The sequence below is a fragment of the Cucumis sativus genome, chromosome 3, assembly GCF_000004075.3.
Source record: "Cucumis sativus cultivar 9930 chromosome 3, Cucumber_9930_V3, whole genome shotgun sequence".
NCBI lineage: Eukaryota > Viridiplantae > Streptophyta > Magnoliopsida > Cucurbitales > Cucurbitaceae > Cucumis > Cucumis sativus.
Window position 1 is genome coordinate 5,862,356 of NC_026657.2, and position 24,194 is coordinate 5,886,549.

Below are 24,194 nucleotides of genomic sequence, written 5' to 3' on the forward strand. Positions count from 1 at the left end.
CCGCAACATCATCGCACGTACTCTTAAGAAAATAGGATTGGATTGAAGAGGGAAAATCGTAACAGAGAAAGCAACAACAAAGCAATAGAAAGTACAACAATGGTGGTTCATACATCAACGGGGATCGAAATGGAGGGGATTGAAAGTTGGAAAACAAAAAATCCAGACATGGGAATAGGGAATGGAGGAGAAAATAATCCAAGAGGAAAGAAGTGACCTACCAAGAAAGGCCGGCGTTGGCCGGAAGGAAGCAGTTGATATAGCTCGTTGTCGGAAGTTCAGGAGTCAGAGTGTAGATCAGATGAAAGCATCTGAGTAGGGGACTCGTTTGTGTTCTTTGCTTCTTTTATTTTAATCTTTTTCTTTTCTTTTAATTTTAAAATAACTTAAAATGCTTATGGTTAAGATTGGGTTAGCGGCAAATATTCTTAAAAATACCTTCGTTTTTCTTTCCCTATTTTCAGATTAATTCAATAAATATAACCTTAGTTTTAGCTTGGTAATTTTAGGGGAATTGTCACAAAATATAACCAAATAAATTTTAATAGAATATAGAAATTTGTATAGAATTTGCTATATTTTGTAAACCGTTTTAATATTTTGCTACGTTCCAAAATGTTTCTAATTTTAAAAGGAAAATTATTTTAAATAATAATATTTTTTAAAATATTTATAAATATACTAAGATTTTAGTTGGCATCTGATCTTATTTTGTTATACTCTATAAATATTGAGTGAAAATGACATTTTTTTAAAAAATTATTTTTAGATTTTGTTATTTAAGTAATGCAAACTTTGCCAACGATATTTTTGTTTTTCTTGTTACATTGATATTTTGAATTTTAAAATGTTGAATCATGTATATTAAAGATAAAAATTATGTAATTATCAAAATTTGCAAGTTTAATAAAATATTTGCAAAATAAAGTAAATTTTAAATTCTATTAATGATAGATATTGATAGACAATTGTAGAAGTTTATGAGTATCTATCATTGATAAAATCTAAAATTTTGATATTTTTAAAATATTCTAGTTTATTTTACCATATTTGAAAATGTCCCTTAAAATGCAATATAATATGTTTGTAAAAGGGGCATTTTTAAAAATAGAAAAAAAATTAAAATATTTACAAGCTATAGCAAAATTTTAGATTATATCAATGACTATCACTATAGCGTATCGACTCCCAAGATAGTGTAGTTTTCTATCAATATAACATATCAATAACTATCGATTATATAATTTGCTATACGTTATAAATATCATGTCAAATTTGCTATTTCTGAAAAATTCCCTTTATAAAATATAGCATGTATTATGTAACATACTATAAATTGTATGATATTACACATAATAAATATATGGCCAACAAGAGCTAAGCTCAATTGGCATTCGCGTCTATTTGTAACCATTAAGTCTAATAAAATAATAATTATTGTATGAATTTTTAACATGAATCATATTTGTAATTAAATTGTTGATAGTTTGTTGTCAACTAAATATAGTGAGTAACTACAACTAATGCTATAATTAGTAAGTATACATTGTCAAACACATGTAAAGTTGTAGGTAAATTTTAGTCTACTCAAGATAACTAACGAGAGAGCCTAAGCAAGCTTAGTAAGAGTTTGATGGACCCATGAGGGTCAACTCTAAATAACGAATAAAACTAGCTCGCATTTTGAGAAGTTTAGAAATGCAAGGAGGAAGGTAAATCTTAGAAGAGGAATTGTGCTTGGAGACAAGCATAATATAAAGTGATGCTGAGGACAAGCTTATTCTAAATTTTGGAGTGGGATAACTTGTAGAAATACATGTTATTATAGTCTTTTAGATAGAATAACGAGACCAAAACGTGTAGTAAGTGTGTGTCAAAACACATAACTCGTGTTGTAAACTCATAAATATTCAGAAATACACTCTAATAAGTCCCTATGTCTATTTCATCTTGTTTTTAGTGTCTTAACGTAATATATGAACAAAAAAAAAAATAAGCTAGTGAATCGTAGAGGAACTCACATGAAGATTACGCGAGAATATCTTACCTAGCAAGTTCAATTTATAGCGAGATCTACATAAACATGCGAGAAAAGGTTCTTTAGAAAAGACAAAAGTGGTAGATAGAGTTTATGTGACTTGACAAAGGCAGTTTTCAATCTTGACATGTTCAAAAGAAAATAAGTTTTTCGCTTGAATTGCCTATAAAAAGTACTCAATCCCTACCAATTAAAGTGAGAGCCTAAATGGGCCAAGTAAAGGCCAACTTTGAGAGAAGTCAGATGTCTGAACGGACCGACCATATGCCTAAATAAGAAAAAGCCTACATAGAGGTGGAAAAGATTAGCCTTTTCACCGTCTATAAGAGTCATTCTCCTTCTCCGGTCAATCTATAAGTGAAAGCTTAGAGTCCGAATAGAGAAGATGACATATTTTCATCTTTCCCCTAACTTGTAATGTCATTTATGTACTTTCCATTTTTGTTTTTTTCTTTTTTTTTGCAATGTATTTGTTTATAATGTGCAGTGGCCTAAGACCTATATTCTTTAATTCACTGCATGTTTGTACCTTCTCAATTCATCACATCTTTACTATTCATCTACCAATGTGTTATTTGTGGTTTAGGGTATGTGATAAGTTCTTTAATTAGTTGAATTGAAAGTTTGTAATTTAGGATTTTTAAAATTTGTAGAAGTTGTAGAAGTTGAACAACATAAACTTATCTCAACCGACACCTATATGTACCTATAGACAAGAGATCCTAAGTTCAAATCCCCACTCCTGCGTTGTTCATAAATTTGGATTTCAACGTTTACAAGAACTATTGAGGAGACAAACAATATCAAAATATCATTAAGATGCTAATTAACATGGATCTAAGGTGAGATTTAAACTGGCTTTCTTGATGTTTGATATTGTACAATGATTGTTAGTGAGAACAAAACTAAAAAGAAAGAAGAGTGGAAAAATATTACAAGTTAGGGGGAAACGGGGGAATTCTAAGCTTTCACGTTACAATCTGGTTGGAGAAGATGAAGGAGTGTTGTATATATGGTGGTTAAGCTAATCTCTACCACCATCTATTTAGGTTTTGGCCCATGCATGCTCCCTTGCCTATACAGGCGTGTGTTCCTTGATGAAGGAGAATGGTTTATATACACAACTTTTGGGCGAGAAACTTTTATTCCTCTAAGATCGTTAGTGTTAACTTCAGTCCTATGAGGTCACATCACTCCAACTACTATTCTTATGCTCTAGTGAGCCTTCCTTCCGTGATGACGTGGTTTCTTGCTTGGAGATGTTAATCGTCTGATGAGTTTCCTTCACGTGCTCTTGCGCGAGATGTTTTCTCATGTTCACTAGTTTCTTTCTTTGTTCATTATCCTGCATTTAAACATGTCAATGGCGTAAAACATGCATAACACTTATGTAAAACGTATTTCTAAATGTTTATGTATCTACAACATAAGTTATGCGTTCTGACCATCTTCTTATGTGTTTTAACCTTATTATACTAATAAAATAAGTTATAATAATGTGTATATTTGCATGTTATCAGTTGCTTCAGGCCTGCGTTCTTCAATATATTGCATGTTTATACTTTTTTAATCCATCATTTATTTTATTCATTCGTTAATGTGTTATCCGTATTTGGGGTTTGTGATAAGTTCTTGATAAGAAGCTTAGCTTATAACATTTATCATGTTAATTGAGCTTTAATAATCACTTAGCCAGTCTAAATCGCTAACTACTAAAGATAGCAAGTAGCAGGAATATGACTAACACATGCAAGGAGGAGCTTGGAGACAAACTCCACACCTCGACGAGATAATTTCCATCATTTATATGCGATGATAAGATACATAGTGAGCATTATGCATACAATAATCATGATCAATGACTCACACATACATTTAGATATACACATACAGAATACTACACACACTCAGTCTAAAAACAACCCAACTAGGATAACTAGTAATACACGATGAGATCACAACTCTCCCTCTCCAAATAACCTGAATGCAATGATGATTTTGTAACGTATAAACATGATCAATGACTCACACATACAACATGCTTGTAATTAATTAATACTTATAATTACTTTATAGTTATAGTTTTGATAGTTTGTAGATTAGCATTCTTGACAAGTTGGGGCACGTGAGTCATATCTCATAAACAATAGGCAAATTAAACAGAGATTTTCACAATGAAACCATTCTTTGAGAAGAGTTTAGAACAAAATGCATAAAGTGTTTTGGTCTACTCGCAAGATGAGTTGAGCTGAGGGTTTTTCCCATAATGATTAGGGTTTTAGGGAATTTCAAATGTTTCATTTCTTTTAAAAATCAAATTTAAGAGTAATGATTGCGTCGTGCAACGAGAACTAAATGTCTATGTCAAAACGTCACATTACATTTAAAATGCATGAAGCAAGCAAGGTGACCTAACCCTGACCACGATTAACCCAACCTTTATAAACCCTAATCACAATCTTTTCATTATCTCGCCATGCTCATCTTGTACCTTCAAGCACCTTAGTGTAAATAGTTAGGGTAAAAATATATTATGCATGATCTTTACTGTATAGTTATACAACATGATTTAGTTAAGCAATAAGATAATTAGGAGTTTAAATTCCTTGTGTTCAACTTTGGACTTACCAAGAAACCTTTCGTCGCTTACACTTAGACGATAGAGAGGAAAACTTGCACGACATGAATATCTTTAGCAAGTTAGCAACACATGAATAAGAATGCATCTTTTAACGCATAACTCTATTTAATCGCCTAATAGTCGCTCACTTAAAGTCTAACATGATAAATCCATGATATAACTTATGCATAAAGAGTATAAACCAAGCAGGGGTTGCATCTAAATTTGTGGGGCTGCCTCACAATTTTGTGAAGCCCAAGCTAGGTGGAAAAAAGGAAGAACTAAGTCAAGCACGAGGTGCTTAGAATTTACAGTGTAAGTTTTATTGTAGTTGTAAAGTTTGAACTCCATTTACATGCGATATAAAATGTTAAGTTAATAAAGAGAAGTTATATCTTTATTTTATTTTGACATATCGCATAGTAAATAAAGAATTGATTTGAGCTAAGTGTTGAAGACTAGGCGACATAGGCAAGTCTAGAAAGTTAAGTCTTTCCCGTTACGATGATTTGTCAAGGACTCTTAAAAACCAAAGTTGAAGTTTTACGACGAGACAAGTTAAGATGTTCCACTTTCTAGGCGTTTTACGTGTCATTTCGCGATGAGATACGCGAAGAAAGTATAGGCAGAACATCCAATATGGTCGGATGTAGCGGCAATTTGGGACGGGGCATGACAGAGGGATCATTCTCATAGTGGAAAAAGTGGGAGGATGGTGAAGAGAGAAAGAAAAAAATCGTGCGAGAGAAAATGGAGGAAGTAGTCTAAATGAAAAAGTCCACAGGCCTACAACGTGAAATAACAACAATATCTCCGCAATTAATTGGTCACACACTCGTGAAAAATGGTTTCATACTCAATCTAAACTATATCGCACCCAGTCTAAACGATCTTGTACCCTTTGTACATAGTATAAACGATCTTGTACCCTTTGTACATAGTATAAACGATCTTGTACTTTGTCTAAACGATCTCATAGTAAGTCTAAACGATCTCGTGGCAAGTCTAAACGCTCTTGTATCCTTATACAAAGTGTAAACGATCTTGTATCCAATCTAAATGATCTTGTACCTAGTCTAAACATTCTTGCACCCAGTCTAAATGTTGTACCAAATCTAAACGATCTATTAGTAATAGTGGTTTATCTCTGTTTATTTGAGATAAACAACTAATAGTTTAAATATTGGTACATGATCGTTTAAATCCTGTACCAATATCATATAAATCTTCTATCAAGAAGAAAAAAAGAATATGAGAAATGAAGAAGGAATAAATTTTGGAAGAGAAAACGAAGAAATTGGTAAAAAAAATAATATTGTAATCTGAAAAAGAAATAATAATATGGAGAAATTAATAATAAGAAGAGAAGACGAATAAATCACAAAAAAAAAAAAATCATCCACATTATTCAAAGGCAAACAAGAAATTTATAAAAATATTATGAATTTTTTTATTTTGTTACACATACCATAAATATTTATTTTGGTGTTAGGTTATATTTATGAAAATTAACCTCCTACTAATAATAATAATAATAATAATTTATTATTATTATTATTATTATTAATAAGATCATCATCTTTAATATATAAAAAAGCAAGATGTTGGAAAAAAAATTTAGAACAAATTTACCCTTTAATTTTTTTTAAAAATTTCATCTATACCCTCATCCACGGAATGTAATTATTGCAAAATTCAATATTATGAAATTTCGTTATCTAAATTCACTACACTAAATTAAATAAAATAATAGTTGTTACTAATTTAATTACTAATCAAAATTGAATGCGATAAATTAAATAACAGTGGTTATAAATTTAATTATTACTCATTAATATTAAAATGAAACTTATATGTTCCTCTTTTGAAATTCTATCGAAATATATATATGTATATATATTTGAAGGTTTAACATGCTTTCGAATTGTACAAGCTCTTAAAGTAATTGAGAAAATTGAAATACAACTAGGTTATCGTCATTTGGGTTTTTATATTTTACATTTATTATATATAACTTCAAGGTTGGTTTTTTGCGGTGAACTTTGGTAAAAGCCCTCATCTCTTACCAAACAATGGACTTTGACAACCAACTAGGCAAAATCAGTTATTTAAGTCTAAAAGATTTGGGATGTGAACAACATTTATCTCTATTTTGGAGTTGAATTAATGTGATATTTCTCTGCCTTGTGAACTATGTATAAAGTATAACTAAAGGAGAAAAACATACGAATGTCAAACAATTATTAGAATTTATAAAATGAGTGTTTTAACGGAGAATTTTTAAAAACAATAAATTTTATAAAATATTTATCATCTATAACAAATTTTATGATTAATAGTCATCGATAATATTATAGGGATAGAATTTAAATTTTTTCTAAAACTGGTAAATATTTTAATTTAATTGTAACTAAAAATTGAAATATAAGAATATTTTATTTTGTAATATATATTTTAATATTTTAAGATTAACAAATTTACAAACTGGAGGGAATTTTATTTTATTGATCAAAATTTTATAAGAACGAAAAAAAGTGTACAAAAACATATAAAAAACTTATATTAATTGGTAAAAATTATGAACCATCATCGTACAACTATTATATACCAAATTTCATTAAAATTAAGTTTATAGCAAATAAATTATGTGATATAAATATATTCAAATAAACTAAATAAAATAATAATATATGAAAATATTAAAATTTATTATACATTTTAATATTTTAAAGGACCCTCTGCTTTGAAAACCAACCTCATCTTCTTCCTCACGTTTAACCTAGCTGCACAGAAACCTCGTCGCCGCCATCAGTCGAGTCCGCCGCTCACCCTCCATCGATCTCCAGTCGCAGCCGTTCGGTCCACATTCAGCGTAGTCGAGCCAAAGCGTTTCCGTTCCGATGGGTATGTTACTGAGCTTTAGATTGTTTAGGGAGGAGGTTAGATTGGATTGTAAATGTTTTTGTTTGATGTAATCAAAATAGTTTCTTTTCTCATAGTGATATTTTTAGCTTCTATGTGGTATTTTGAATAATGTGGTATTTTCTTTTAACACTTTGAACGGTTATAGGTGTTTTTTTTTTTAACTGTTTTTAATTATTATTATTTTTTTTTTTTTGGTATTTTGATACTTCCTAAGTTTAGATTGATTATAGAATAGATTGGATTAGATTAATTGGAAAAAGCTTCTTCTATTTTTCTAGAACTTATGGATACAGTTTTACAACCTATAGCACAGATCCTGTTCAAGTAAGGTCGTCTATTTTTCTCATTGTTGTCTGTTATTTTTTTTATGAAATCGATGTAACTTTTGAAAGTAAGCTTTTCTATAAAAGAAATTAAGTCCTTTGCTTCATTTTAGATTTTTCCTTCATTTAGTTTCAATGTTACAAGTTTTGTTTCAATTTGGTTCTCATCGTGCTAAAACTTTCAATTTAGTCATTCTGCAAGTTCACACAATTTCCTTTACTATTTTTATGAAAATAAGTGTACTATCTTTATCTTGGTCTCATGGGTCCTCTAGAACATTGGACTATTCTTGCCTTTTCATTTCATTTTGCAGTGAATTATAATAAGATTTTTTAGTTTTAGAATCAGAATTTTTTCTTTTGTTACATTTTATTTTCAAAGTCTTTCAGTTTAGATTGTTTGTGCGGGAGCGTAGATGAGATTGTTGCATGTTTATGATTGATGAAATTGAAATAGTTTCTTCTTTCAACGTTTTTTTTTTCCTTGGTTCCCACCATTTGTATTTGAAAAAATAGGGGCGTACAAGTACGTGTCAGAGCTATGGAGGAAGAAACAGTCCGATGTGATGAGGTTTCTACAGAGGGTGAGATGCTGGGAATATCGCCAACATCCATCAATTGTTCGAGTCAATCATCCCACTCGCCCAGATAAAGCTCGACGTCTTGGTTACAAGGCCAAGCAGGTAAGAAAATATGCAAAGATTTCCTTATAAAGTGTTTTATATCTAAGCTTTCCTGAGTCTTTCCCTTGGGTGATTCGGTTAGCATATGTTCATTTTTTTCCCCGGTGTAGTGTGGATATCATTGGCTTCAGGCACAATAATGAGTTCAACGTTTTTGTTGCAGGGGTATGTGGTTTACAGGGTCCGAGTGCGACGTGGTGGTAGGAAGAGGCCTGTTCCGAAGGGTATTGTGTATGGAAAACCAACCAACCAGGGTGTAACCCAGTTGAAGTTCCAGCGCAGCAAGCGATCAGTTGCAGAAGAACGGGCGGGGCGAAAGTTAGGTGGTTTGAGAGTTGTTAATTCATACTGGATTAACGAGGTAATTCTCTATTGAGCGTAGAAGATATTAAATCCTTGCATATCGTTTTTTGACTGTGCCTGAAATTATAATAGGATTCTACCTACAAATACTATGAGGTGATTTTGGTTGATGTTGCCCATAATGCGGTTCGCAATGACCCGAGAATCAACTGGATCTGCAATCCAGTCCACAAACACAGGGAGCTCAGAGGACTCACATCAGCTGGTAAGAAGTACAGGGGTCTTCGAGGAAAAGGGCACTTGCACCACAAAGCCAGGCCTTCCCGCCGAGCAACCTGGAAGAGGAACAACACTCTCTCCCTGCGTCGATATCGATGATTTTGGTATTACTTTTCTCTGTTTTGGTATTTTTGCTATGAGCATTCTGTTCGTGGTTGGAGAATGTAGTGGAAGTTACTTCCATCCAAAAAGTTTTGAACTTCGTAATTTACATAGAGAATTGTGAGGATGTTTACAAACTAAACTAATTAGCAACTTTTGTCTGGATTGAAATCAATTTGTCCTTTTTTCTCTCGATACAACGATAGGTTTGTTTATGCGTTTAGGAAAACTTATGGAGTTATATCTAGGACATTTTCATTTAGGAAGTACTTGGGTTACGGTGGTCTTCAGCTAGTCCAAAAATGTATCAAAAGTAGTTTTGTAATTATTTTCAAAATTAACCGATATTTTACCTATTTTTAAAAATGTCTGGTTAAAAAAAATCAAGCAATAACTGAAAATGAAATTGGCTTTAATAATTTAAATAAACAAAAACAAAGCTTTTAAGAATTTTATTTGTTTTTGGAAATGTGAAAAGTTACCAAAATCTTGTTAAAAAAAATAAATTGGTTAAGAATTTAAGTTTTGTTTTAATTTGAGTTTTTTAAAAATAAATGTACAAAAATTGTAGCTTGAATGAAGTTGGGGCTATTAAAAATATAATAAAGTGACAAAATATTTACATTGTAGAATAGTTTTGAAAACGAATATTTACAAAATATTTACATTGTAGAATAGTTTTGAAAACGAATATTTACAAAATATTTACATTGTACAAAAAGCTCATCTAAACGAGTCTCCTACGCAACTCAAAGTGTAGACAAAGATACAACTTATACATGATCTTGTTGATTACCATAGATATAAACACTAAATGATGGCGAAAAAATTAGATTTAAATAATCGCATAGAGAGTACATTTAACGATCGTTGCATATAACGATCGTTGCATAGATACGTATAATCGTGTATGTAAGTATAAACGATCATTTACACAAGCAAAACTCGCTCATTATTACAAACATAAGAATTACAAAAATAACATCGAAATCAAAGCACTACAAAAAGGAGAAGACATTTGTTCAGACTTTTCCTCTTCTTTATGCCCTTCGTGTTCTTTACATCATTTTTGTCGTACATCTTCTTTATCAATCATTTATTTCCTCGTGCCTTCTTCAACAAAACTTTTGAAATTCTTCTTAGTCTTGTTCTTTACCTTCCATTCTCATCAATCTTCGAAAATATTTTTTCGGCATTCTGGTCGTTGCTCAATATTTTGGTTCCACAACCAAATCTATGTCCATTTATCTCAATCTATTTCCATCATCTATCACAATCTATCTCCCATACAAAGAGGTTTGAATGTATATTCGTTATATTTAATTGAATAATCATTCTTGTTCAATGTATAACACCTCGGCGCAAAGAGCGACACCTTGTTGGAAAGAAAAAAAATGTGAGAAAACCAGAGTTGGTTTATTTTATGCAAAGCAAAGTGTAATTTGTACTTTTATAAGCATTAAGTTAATAAACAGAAGGAGTTTAAGCTATTCGCTGTAAAGGTGGTGAAAGTCTCTAAGGCTCAAATGGAAGAGCTTCACGAAGAGACGAGAGAAATAGTTGTTCTGCTTACTGTGTGTTTAATGTGTTATCTCGCGAAAAGGTATGCGTTGAATGTCTAGGTGACACGTCCTCCATTTGGTCTCATGGCATGAAATTTGGGACGGGTCATGACAACTCACTAAATTTACTTCAAACCATATCGAAAGTTTATCAAAATTGCCTTGACAACACATTAACGACTTTGTAAATTCTAATCTAGTACCTAAAACCATTTTCTGTTTCGAGCTTATGGAGGTAACACCCAAGCAAACTGCAAAGTTAATGAAAGTCCATTTTGACCTTTCAACTTTATGACCTGAGTATCATATGTAATTTCATTTTAATGCTTACACTTAATAGGCATTCAAGAACTCTAAAAAAACTCAACAAAATTACTTCAAAACTTACCAAGTGCTTGGCAAAGTAACCTTAACTTCAATAAACAATCTTTTGATGGTCTTCAACTATCGAATCCTAGCATCTAAAAACTATGAGTTGTTTAATAATAACAACGAAACTCAATGGGCACGGAAGAACTACTCGAAAAAGCTTAGAATCTTACCCAATATATGCCAAAACGCCCAACTTCGAGCCATCAACGGGCTGGACAAAGGTTCAAATCTTCCAAGAATCCAAAACTAACATCAAAATGTAATGCTTATTGATTTTTCTCCAAACACATAATTGATATTCAAAACTTTTCATTGAAAGCCCAAAAACTCACCAAGATTTTGACAAATCAAACTCCAAACATTGGACAGCGCTTCAACAACTCTAGAATTGGCCAAAACATGCGTCTGATGAGTACCAACACTCACAGGGGTGGATCCATAGTGACAACGAAGCGGAATCATGCTGATTATAGACTAGGTACGCATGGAACAACCAAATCTTGTTAAACAAGGCTCAAAATATATTTACCCCTCAATTCCAACACAAAAGAAAGTGGACAACTCAAGTCGAACTTGTTTAGGGTGTTGGTCATTATAGCTTGACAAACATCAATAGAATTGAAAGCAAACCAAAGGAAAATTAGCTACTTACCCACATGTGACATCAAATGAACAGTGGCTGATTGAAAGGCGATGAGCAGACACAATGGATACAATAGTAGAGCTCACGAAAAACATTACCAAACGGTCTCTAAGTTTCCACATGCAACACCTCCGCTTCTTAAAAAAATGGAAACAAAAACAGAAAACATGGAACGAAAACATTACAAAATGCGCTCTAAGCTTCCATGTGCACCACTATGAGTAAAAACAGGCATAATAACAAGAGTTTAGGTGACTAAGTTATTTTGGAACTAGTATAAATAGAGATCTTCAGCCAAATTATGGAGTATTGTTACTCTGACAATCAAAATAGAAAATTAAAGTGTTGGAGTGTTACCAAAATAGCTACGCCCGAAGAAGAAGAAGAGGAGGAGAAGCAACTAAAATTTGAGTCACCAAATGTTGTGAGTGTTTTTCTTGAAAGTGATTTGATGTTAAAAGCTTTCTTATAAAGTTTCTATTGATTTTAAATGATGAATTCAATATGAATATTTCTAAAGAGATTCTTATGAAAAGCATATATTATGTTCTTAATGTATATTTGTGTAAATTAAATGATTACGAAATAGTGTTCAAACCACTTGTTTCTTCCCATAAATGAGTTGACTATTATGTGCACATAAAAAGTAAAGACAACCACGTAGAAAATGATTGCATGGTATAGTGAAGTTGACCAATGTAGAAAAGTATTGCATTGTGTTTAGTGGCTTGAGCAACAGAATGAATCAGGATATTCCTAGATGTTGTTGATGAAAATGACATCTCACTAGTCTAAACACGAGATGACGAGTCTTCGTGTTGGGAATGATTCATGTTCTTGGCGAAAAGATTGTGTGAGACTAATGTGTTTTATGATGTTTATGTGAAATGTGTGTGTGTTACGTGAATTGACATGTGTGTGATTTGATTTGTTTTCTAAATTGATGTTTATGAATGATATTTCATAGAAAAGTTCTCTTAAAACCTTACGAGTCTTTTCACTTATATTTTAAAGTTTTAACCTCACAAGTCTTTTCACTTATGTTTTAAAGTTTTCATTTACAGGCTTTAGGCGTTAAGTCCAAATAAGAAAAGGGTAAAAAGCTGCTAGGTGAGATGAGCTGCAGATGTTTTATTATTAAGTTTAAGAGTTGTATTATGTAATATGTATTAAGCTGTGTAGAACGCCTTATTTTTTGTTAAGTTGTTTATCGCCTAAAGTACGAGTTGTAGTTTGAGAAAGAAGTGTAGGTGATTAAGCAAAGCTTAAGTACCTTAACCCAAGTGTTTTGACATCAAATGTATCAAAATACTCAAAATCATATCGCTTCTCCCATAGTGAATCAAGTTGCATGCATGGCACGATGTGACATTTCTCCTTTTCATATTATTAATTTCTTCGTATAATTAATTTAGTTTTTTCATACTCTCACTTCCTATTATATGCGATTTATTCTTTCTTACATTTTTTTTCATCTAAGCTAATATAAAAATTAGCATTACCTTAAACGGTGTTTGGAGAAAAAAAACTTACAATGAAGTAAATAATTCTCATATAGTTCATCTGATTTCGTTAATGGAGGAAGGAAAAAGAAAATTTTGATCTATAGTAAGTCTAATATTTATCTAAGATTAAAAAAATCATCCAAAATCCGACGAACTATGCAATAAAATGTAAATATTAGCATTACCCTTGGGTTGATTCAAGAAGAAAAGAAATGTTAGAAAAGGAAAGGTCAAATCAAATGAACTTTCACAAAAATGTAATTTTGGGATATAAACTTCCCTTGGTTTTCTCCTTACGAATTAGTGACAGCCAAATGACTTTCCTTTATACATGAAAGTGTAAAAGTAATTATATTATTGGTAAAAATATAATTATTATGAAAATATGTTTATTTATTTTTATATATAATAATAATTATTGTATTATTATAATTAACAATGGCCCTCTTTCTGCATATGATAATCAATCTCACCTTCTTCCTCCACGTTTAACCTAGCCGCACAGGAACCTCGTCACCGCCATCAGTCGAGTCCGCTGCTCACCGTCCATCGATCTCCGGTCGCAGCCGTTCCGTCCACGCTCATCGTAGTAGACAAAGCGTCTCCATTCCAATGGGTATGTTCCTGAGCTTTAGATTGTTTAGGGAGGAGGTTAGATTAGATTGTAAATGTTTTTGTTTGATGTAATCAAAATAGTTTATTTTCTCATTGTGATTTTTTTAGATTCTTTGTGGTATTTGGAATAATGGGGTCTTTTCTTTTAACACTTTGAACGGGTATAGGTGTTTTTTTTTTTTTTTTTTTTTTGTATTTTGATACTTCCTACGTTTAGATTGATTATAGAATAGATTGGATTAGATTATTATTTGTTTTCGATTGACGAATTGGAAAAGCTTCTTCTATTTTTCTAGAACTTAAGGATACAGTTTTACAACCTATAGAACAGATCCTGTTCAAGTAAGGTCGTCTATTTTTCTCATTGTTGTCTGTTATTTTTTGATGAAATCGATATAACTTGTCAAGTAAGCTTTTCTATAAAAGAAATTAAGTCTTTTGCTTCATTTAGTTTCAATGTTACAAGTTTTGTTTCAATTTGGTTCGTGCTAAAACTTTCAATTTAGTCATTCTGCCAGTTCACACAATTTCCTTTACTATTTTTATGAAAATAAGTGTACTATCTTTATCTTGGTCTCATGGATCCTCTAGAACATTGGACTATTCTTGCCTTTTCATTTCATTTTGCAGTGAATTATAAGGAGATTTTTTAGGTTTAGAATCACATTTTTTGCTTTTTGTTACTTTTCATTTTCAAAATCTTTCAGTTTAGATTGTTTGTGCGGGAGCCTAGATGAGATTGTTGCATGTTTATTATTGATGAAATTGTAATAGTTTCTTCTTTTAACGTTTCTTTTCCTGGATTCCCACCATTTGTATTTGAAAAAATAGGGGCGTACAAGTACGTGTCAGAGCTATGGAGGAAGAAACAGTCCGATGTGATGAGGTTTCTACAGAGGGTGAGATGCTGGGAATATCGACAACATCCATCAATTGTTCGTGTCAATCATCCCACTCGCCCAGATAAAGCTCGACGTCTTGGTTACAAGGCCAAGCAGGTAAGAAAATATGCAAAGATTTCCTTATCAAGTGTTTTACATCTAAGCTTTCCTGAGTCTTTTCCCTTGGGTTATTCGGTTAGCATATGTTCGATTTTTTCCCCGGTGTAGTGTGGATATCATTGGCTTCAGGCACAACAATGAATTCAACGTTTTTGTTGCAGGGGTATGTGGTTTACAGGGTCCGAGTGCGACGTGGTGGTAGGAAGAGGCCTGTTCCGAAGGGTATTGTGTATGGAAAACCAACCAACCAGGGTGTAACCCAGTTGAAGTTCCAGCGCAGCAAGCGATCAGTTGCAGAAGAACGGGCGGGGCGAAAGTTAGGTGGTTTGAGAGTTGTTAATTCATACTGGATTAACGAGGTAATTCTCTATTGAGCGTAGAAGATATTAAATCCTTGCATATCATTTTTTGACTGTGCCTGAAATTATAATAGGATTCTACCTACAAATACTATGAGGTGATTTTGGTTGATGTTGCCCATAATGCGGTTCGCAATGACCCGAGAATCAACTGGATCTGCAATCCAGTCCACAAACACAGGGAGCTCAGAGGACTCACATCAGCTGGTAAGAAGTACAGGGGTCTTCGAGGAAAAGGGCACTTGCACCACAAAGCCAGGCCTTCCCGCCGAGCAACCTGGAAGAGGAACAACACTCTCTCCCTGCGTCGATATCGATGATTTTGGTATTACTTTTCTCTGTTTTGGTATTTTTGCTATGAGCATTCTGTTCGTGGTTGGAGAATGTAGTGGAAGTTACTTCAATCCAAAAAGTTTTGAACTTCATAATTTACATAGAGAATTGTGAGGATGTTTCCAAACTAAACTAATTAGCAACTTCTGTCTTTATTGAAATCAATTTGTCTTTTTTTCTCTCGATGCAATGTGTTTGTTCGATAGGTTTGGATGGTTGAAACAGTATCTGTTAGTTTTATTTGTTTGTTTATGCGTTTAGGAAAACTTGTGGAGATGTATTTAAAACATTTTCATTTTCATAGAGGAAGTACTTTGGTTTCGGATGTCTTCAGTCCAAAAATGTATGACATTTAGTTTTGTAATTATTTTCAAAATTAAGCAATATGTTACATATTTTTAAACATGTCTGGTTTAAAAAAACCAAGCAAAAACTGAAAATGAAATTGGCATTATAGATGTATAGATGTTCATTGTCTGAATGAGGTGTAGCTTAGGGTTTAGGTTAGGTATGTTAGTGGTTATCTAATGTCACATCTTACTTGTCAAATTGTCATCCTATTTGCTAAATTTGTTCTACAAGTAGTGGTATTTGGTAGAGTTATGATGTACCCAAAGTGGAGAATGGAGAAAATTCAATTTTCTAATTTTCTTTATTGGGATTTTTTTTTAAAAATAATGTAAAGTTTGAAACATATTTCAAAAATATGGTAGATGCAAAACTATTTTCAAAAATAGGTGTTTTGAGGTGAAGTGTACAGGGTACATGACTTCCATGCAGTGGACTCCACATACTCTATTTTTTCCTTATTTTTATATTTATACTATACTGGGTTCCACACTTTTTAATTTTCTCATTATTTATATACGTGGGTCCCACACACTTCACTTTTTCTCATTATTTATATATACATACTCACATATAATATAATATATATATTATACATTCAAATTCTAAAAATATCTTTCTTTATTAAATTAATTTATTTTTTTTTATTTTTTTCTTTATATATATTTAAATATCACAATCTTCAATCTTCAATTTTTTTTATTAAATTCATTTTTCTAATTTAATTTAATTCTTTCTTAATCAAAATTATACATATATTTTTTTCCAATTTTCAATTTTTTAAAAAAAATCTCATTTATTAACAAAAACATGTTATTAAAAATATATTAAACAAATTAAAAGAGTAATAATAATAATTGAGATAAGTTAAAATTACTAAAAAAAATAATAATAATAACACTTGAAGCCACACACATTGATAATTGAATAAAAAGAAATTCATGTTTATGGTAAAAGGAAAAAAACAAGAATTGGTTCGATTACAAATTAAATTTAAAAACTTAATGGATAATTTTGAATTGCAAATTTATTGTTATTATTATTTTTAGAGTACGTTTCAACTTCTTTCAATTACTATTATTATTTTTATTTGTTTAATGTATTTTTTAATAACATATTTGGTTAATATATGTGTTTTTTTAAACAGAAAATTAGAAAAAGATATATATAATTTTGGTTAAGAAATAATTAAATTAAATTAGAAAAGATGAATTAATAAGAAAATTTGAAGATTGAGATATTAAATAAATAAATTTATAAATATATATATATATATATATATATATATATATAAATTATTATTATTACTCTTTTAATTTGTTTAATATATTTTTAATAACATGTTTTGTTAATATATGAGATTTTTTTTTAAAAAAATTGAAAATTGGAAAAAAAATATATGTATAATTTTGATTAAGAAAGAATTAAATTAAATTAGAAAAATGAATTTAATAAAAAAAATTGAAGATTGAAGATTGTGATATTTAAATATATATAAAGAAAAAAATAAAAAAATAAATTAATTTAATAAAGAAAGATATTTTTAGAATTTGAATGTATAATATATATATTATATTATATGTGAGTATGTATATATAAATAATGAGAAAAAGTGAAGTGTGTGGGACCCACGTATATAAATAATGAGAAAATTAAAAAATGTGGGGTCCAGTGTAGTATAAATATAAAAATAAGGAAAAAATAGAGTATGTGGGGTCCACCGCATGGAAGTCGTGTACCCCGTACACGACTTCACCTCAAAACACCTATTTTTGAAAATAGTTTTGCATCTACCCTATTTTTGAAATATGTTTCAAATTTTACATTATTTTAAAAAAAAATCCTCTTTATTGTTTATTTATATATTATTATTTTAATATTTTCTCGATTTTCGTATTCCAATTGTGTCTCATTTTCACAACATGCTATTAGCACGAGCTTCGGTCGTCTCTTCCAGTCGTTCTTACGTTATGTCAATTTTCTCCTACACGTTATAATTAATAAAAATAAATATTACTTTGTATGTTTGGTATAGATTAAATTTATATTATTTGATTCTAATAGGAAAAGTTTGATACATTAAAATATCATTAAGAATATGATCATTGAAAACAATTATCTTATATTTCGGATATGCTCTTGCAGTAGCAATACCGAGAAAAATATTTTGAAGAATATTTTCTTAATTTCTTCTCATGCTAAAATGAGATAACGAGTTACTGGTTGAAAAATAATAAACATCAGTCGACTAAAGAAACAAAATTTTCCTCGAGTGAGTGTTGTAAATTTGACAATTGTTATAAGAAGTAATTATTTTACGTGGTTGATCTTTATAATCATCCAAATCTTAAAAGAACCACATGAAATGATCATAAAAAGAAAAAGAAAAAAACGTGAAAATAGATTTTGCATATCAAATTGATAATATATTTGGCTGAACCTGTAAGACAAATTTGGATGGGGTAAAATTTTGAATCTTCTAAAGATATTGATATATTTGATTAAAAAAATTGTTTTATTTATGAATTAATGATTAATGTTTTTTTCCCCTCATTTTAATATATATTCTAAGTTTTCTTCGTATTGTAATTATTTTGTTTAATGAAGAAGTATGAATAATTTTCTTGTGCTCAATAACTTAAAATTGAGCAATGAAGTTATATCTTTGACAAACATTGCAACGCACACAATACTAACAAGTAAAAAATATTTTTTTCAGCTGAAAGCAAAAGTCAATACAATATCAGATTTGTTCTGCAAATCTGTTGATGGTTTTGGAAAAGCAAATATTGTTTTTTTCTAGAGGAACAAAAGTTGTAATTGATAATACATTGTTCTCTAGTCAATCAAAGAGAAATCTATTGAGTTTTAATGATATATGTTGCAATGGTTATAATATTGACACTAACAGAAAGAATGAGATAGAATATCTTAATATTATACCTACTGTCTCAAATGAAATATGTATATTAGAAAAGTTGTCTGCTTTATCTTCTGGATTATATTATACTCATATAAGACTAATTAAAACATATTCAACAATGAACTTAAAATTCATGAATCCAGACATATTTGCAATTTGACACAATCAATTGGGTCATCTAGGATCCATAATGATGAGAAGAATTATTAAAAATCCACATGGACATCCATTGAAGAACCTACTGAATTATCATGTGATGCTTGCTTTCAAGGAAAATTAATAATTAGATCATCACCAACTATATAAAGTGGGAATCGAATCATCTACATTTTTTGAATGAATTCATGCTTATATTTGTGGATCGATTAAACCACCAAGTGAACAATTTAAGTATTGTGATGGTCTTAATAGACACATCCAACAGATGGTCGCATATGTGTTTATTATCAAGTCGAAATCTTGCATTTGCAAAATTATTTGCTTAAATATTTGAGTTAAGAGCACAATTTTTTCATTATACAATTAAGAATATTCAACTTAATAATGCACGAATTTACATCCCAAGCATTTGATAATTATTGTGTGTCTATTGGAATCAACGTCGAATATCCTGTAGCTCATGTTCATACACAAAATGGTTTAATAGAATCATTTATAAAACGTTTGCAATTAATTGCTAGACTATTACTTATTAGAGCAAAACTTTCTACATTTGTATGAAGACGTGTTATTTTGCATGTTGCATCACTTGTGCGTATTAAGCCAACAACTTATCACAAATACTCGCCATTACAATCAGTATATAGTTATGAGCCAAATATTTCTCATTTGAGAAGTTTTGGAGGTGCAATATATGTTTCAATTGCTTAACCACAACATACTAAGATGAGTCCTCTAAGGAGGCTAGAAATATAGGTTGGTTTTGATTCCTCATCAATTATTAAATATATTGAATCCCTGACAAATGGCCTGTTTACTGCACGATTTGTTGATTATCATTTTAATGAGAGAAAATTTTCCAATAGGAGGATGAATTAAGAACTTGGAAAAAGAAATTACATAGAATATATCATTATTGTCTCATTTAGATCATCGTACAGATCAATGTGAACTTGAAGTTAAAAAATAATTAATTTGCAAAATATTGCAAATCAGTCACTAAAAGAATTTTCGTCTTTGCTAATGCAGAAGAACGTGGGCAAAGCTTCTGTCGACGTATCTTTTTGCGTGGACGCGTTGCATGACCGAAATACAGTTGTCTTTTCCTTTACCCACATTTTTTATGTGGCGTCGGCAGAAATGGTCATGCAAATTAAAATCATGGGAAAAAAAGATATTTCTAGCCATGAAAAAAACATGGCAGAAAGGTATTTTTGTCCACGATCATCATCGCGTTGGCAAAAATATATTTTATGGCCACGAAAAAAACATCGGTCGTAGAAAGGTATTTTTACCCACGATCATCATCACGTCGAAAAAAAATGAACTTTATGGCCACGTTTGTTTCGTGGGTAGAAACTGTTCTTGCCAACGAAAAGATTTTTGTCAACAAAAACAAAATTTCTCCCAACACTAAATTTGTCGGTAAATAATATTTGTTTCTTTTTCTTCGACGCACCGAACGTTGCTAAAGCTTTCTAATTGCCAACATATTTCTAGCCACACACAAAGAATGTGTGGCAAAAACGATTTTAATTTTTTTCACATTTATTATTAATATTGTATGTTTCTAAATTAAATTCAAATATAGAATGAATTTTCTATCTACAGCAAAATACAATGAACACTGTAATGAAAAATTAAAAATAAAAATATTTTCAACCATTAATATTTTGTCAAAATATGACAAATCATAATTCAATAATTTGTCAAAATATGACCAACAATAATTCTACAGTGTGTCAAGGTTCATGAGTTAAAATAAATTTCACTTTGGATTACCAAAATGGCAAAAAAAATCTTAAATAAACAAAAAAAAAAAGGTTAACTCAGTCTATAAAGTCTTCAAAAAGATAGTCATTCCCTTCTCTTTCAAACTATATAAATCTGAAAAAGGTATATTAAAATGAATAAGTTCTAAGTGCAACTTTGAAATTAAAGTCTAACAAAAAATGTGCGAAGTGTCTTAACTCTCAAAGTCGACCTACAAAACAAGTTTCAAATACCTAAGTTTACTAGGATTTTTTTTCTAGTAAGATTTTAACGAGACATATTTCATATATGTAATGGATATATAGATGTCTATTATCTCATCATGCCATGTGTCTTATGAGTGTAGATACTTAGTGTACACCATGTATCAAACAAATATGCTATCTTAGTGGCCATCTAATGTCACATCCTACTTGTCAAATTGCCTATAAATTGTGGCATTTGGTGGAGTTGTAAGTTGTACCCACATGTTGGAGAGAATTCCGTTGAAAGAGGGAGAAAGTGGAGAAAATAAATTTTCTATTTTTCGTAATTTTGTTAATTTCTTAATTTATTTATGTATTATATTTTAATATTTTCTCAATTTTCATATTCCGGTTGTGCCATGTTTTCACAACGTATACTTCGTATTTTAATTTTAATTTCATTTATATGTAGATCTATATATTCTATATATTTGGTCATATATATATATATATATATATATATTTGATATTGAATTGTAAATTTCACAAACTTTGTCACATACAAATGTATGTGATTTATGCTATTCATATTTTTAAAATTTTATTTTATAAGAAACATGTATATTCATATAACAAAAGAGAACAACTTAAGGACAAAGGATAAGAGAGCCCAAAAATGATGACCTTCCAATTGTTGAATATCATAGAAAGACTATAATTACAAAAGTATTTGGTGTAATTGGTAATCCACCAAGAAGTTGTGTGTTGCAACATAGTCTAAAAGAATCAAAATAATTTTAGCTATCTTAAAAAAATTATACTATTCATTTCTTTCCAAATGCACCACGAAAAGGACTGAGTAGCACATCTCCATAAGATGTTTCCTTTCGAACTATAACCTCTAATGTTGAACACTTCAATCAACCAACTATCAACCTTGCTAGGAAGACAAAACTTCAAATAAAAAATTCTAAACAAAGTGTTCCAAGCTTTTTTAGTAAAGAGACGGTACAAAGATAAGTGGTCTAGAGTCTCTTATTCTTTGAATCAAAGGAACAACAATGGATGTGGATCTCTTAGTTAAATTGTGAAAAATATACTTCTTAGTAAAGCTGCCATTAACATTAGGAGTTCATTTAAAATTGTCGCCACCATTTGAGGAGGTCTAAGAATTAAGAATTTTTAGAATTGAGGCCACATTGTCAAGCTCGTTATCGAACATATTTCTTCTAAGGTCCAAGTTCCATGAATGAGTAACAATACACCAATAAACATCCTTATTCAAAGACAATGATAACAAATCAGAAAATTTCTCTGCAAATGGCTCCACACCACACCAATTGTCCTTCCAATATGATCTTGGTTCCTTTTCCCAACACAAAAGCTGAGAATTTAAAGGTCTCTTTGTGCTTCAAAATATTAGCTCATAATTTGTAAGACTTTCCTATGTTCAGATTTTTAGTAGACCACACATTCTTCTCTAAGTCGTAAATGACCACAATTAAGTGCCTCCAAAATGATTGTTTGATCCATGTACCTTTGACTTGATTACGATTTAGTCTCTGCTATAAAAGTTATCGTTGATATTTAACAAAATTTGAGGTGGATGTTATCTAGATCCATGTCTACAACTTTTTGCCTTGGTTTAGGTGTTGGTTCAAAATTGAACCATTCAAATCAAGAAAATAAAACAACAAATTAGGATAAATCAAGAGATAAGTTTCGGGGGTTGTTTGGCCAATGAGTTTTGACACTTGGAATAAAATTTCATGGGATTAAGAAACTAAACCCATGTTTGGGCACTTGGAATAAACTTTTGAGGATTAAAAAACTAAACATATAAGTTTGGAATATGTTATTATTTTAAATTTTATTGAATGTCATATGTTTTAGAAAATTTTTCACTTCAACCTCTTATCAATGATCATTGATGACATTTGACAACATAGGTTAGCCAACTTCATGATCAACCATGAAGCCTGATCATGATTGATCAACGGTCACGACCACTTGTCGCCTTAACCATAGGCTCTGGATCATCTTGATTGTCTAGACTATTGATCATCGATTGTCGGTGACTAATCATCTTGATTGTTGGTGACCTACAATTTTAGACGTTACTGTCATCATCAAGTGCACATCTTGATTGACGACGATCAATTGTTATCGTTAATTATCAATGTTGTGCCTATTAACAAATGATCGTAGTGATGGTAATGCCAATAGCCATGACCCTTGGCGATCAATTGTCATGATGGTTGGCGACCAACCAATCGTCTTAAACACATTGGCGACCGTTGACCGTCTTCACCAAGACTTTCTACACCATTTCCCATGGCTTTGAATAGTAAACACTATTCAAGCCCATTAATTACTTTTTTAAAAAAAAAATTATTCTTTTTCTAATTCAATCTAGAAATTTTGTGGGCCAACTTTAAATACAACCCCTGCCGACCATTGCGTGTCATTTCTGACAACTTCGCTGGCGAACTTCCGCCTACCAACTTTGACAGCCACCAAAAACCTTGAAAAATTCATAAAAATAAAAAATTATGAATCATTCCAAATACGCATTTGATTTATTCACAGTAACATTTTTTCAAATACACATTTTTTTCATTTTCTATTTTCTTTTCCTCAAAAGTTTTTTTTAATAATAATAATTATTAGACCACCCTCTTAATTATATCTTTTTATATTCTTTGTTTAAAATTAATTTTTCTTTCATTTTATGATATTTTTCCTCGGTGAAAATTGGTGAACTATCTATTGTGATCTCAATTATAAATCAAACATTAATACATTGATAATATAGTATAAATTATAAATATATATCACATATACCATGGTTTATTGTTAGTTTAATAACATTTTTCATTTTTTTCGTTAGCCAGTTTACTAAGACTTGTATGGATTGACTTAAGAAAAAACTATGTTTTTAAAACTCATTTTTATTTAATTTTTTTAAATAAAAGTAGTTTAAAATACATTGTGGGTGTATCTTAAGAAGACAACCATAACCCTGACTAATTGTAGCTCTATTTGACTTTCGCTTTTGCATAACCCTTTTGTTTATGTCTATTTTAAAACTTTTTGAACCCTTTTTAACGTTGCTTAACTGAAACTTTCACAAAACTCATTCA

General features: G+C 30.6%; 3 protein-coding genes across 4 annotated transcripts in view; 2 read left to right on the top strand and 1 right to left on the bottom strand.

Annotated features, from left to right (window-relative positions):
- Positions 1-381, bottom strand: part of LOC101211136 (cullin-associated NEDD8-dissociated protein 1) — a 35,258-nt gene extending 34,877 nt beyond the window's left edge. Inside the window, exon 1 of one of the 2 annotated variants that reach the window (XM_004133687.3) lies at positions 222-381. The gene's annotated coding sequence lies outside the window, so the exon portion shown is untranslated. The remainder of the gene's footprint in view (positions 1-221) is intronic. The other variant, XM_011652277.2, reaches the window with a different exon arrangement.
- Positions 382-7,393: 7,012 nt separating this feature from the next.
- Positions 7,394-9,470, top strand: LOC105434798 (60S ribosomal protein L15-1). The gene is made up of 4 exons (XM_011652278.2): positions 7,394-7,562; positions 8,423-8,589; positions 8,753-8,950; positions 9,025-9,470. Exons 1-4 carry the CDS (start codon positions 7,559-7,561, stop codon positions 9,268-9,270), a joined length of 615 nt encoding a protein of 204 aa, XP_011650580.1. The 5' UTR covers positions 7,394-7,558; the 3' UTR covers positions 9,271-9,470.
- A 4,319-nt stretch (positions 9,471-13,789) lies between these two features.
- Positions 13,790-15,848, top strand: LOC105434799 (60S ribosomal protein L15-1). The gene is made up of 4 exons (XM_011652280.2): positions 13,790-13,971; positions 14,802-14,968; positions 15,133-15,330; positions 15,405-15,848. The coding sequence occupies exons 1-4, from the start codon at positions 13,968-13,970 to the stop codon at positions 15,648-15,650; spliced, it is 615 nt and encodes a 204-aa protein (XP_011650582.1). The 5' UTR covers positions 13,790-13,967; the 3' UTR covers positions 15,651-15,848.
- Positions 15,849-24,194: the final 8,346 nt, after the last annotated feature.

Coding starts and splice junctions, on each gene's coding strand:
- LOC105434798 (XM_011652278.2), top strand. Junction 8,590..8,752: donor TTGGTTACAAGGCCAAGCAG/GTAAGAAAATAT, acceptor TTTTTGTTGCAG/GGGTATGTGGTTTACAGGGT. Junction 8,951..9,024: donor ATTCATACTGGATTAACGAG/GTAATTCTCTAT, acceptor AAATTATAATAG/GATTCTACCTACAAATACTA.
- LOC105434799 (XM_011652280.2), top strand. Junction 14,969..15,132: donor TTGGTTACAAGGCCAAGCAG/GTAAGAAAATAT, acceptor TTTTTGTTGCAG/GGGTATGTGGTTTACAGGGT. Junction 15,331..15,404: donor ATTCATACTGGATTAACGAG/GTAATTCTCTAT, acceptor AAATTATAATAG/GATTCTACCTACAAATACTA.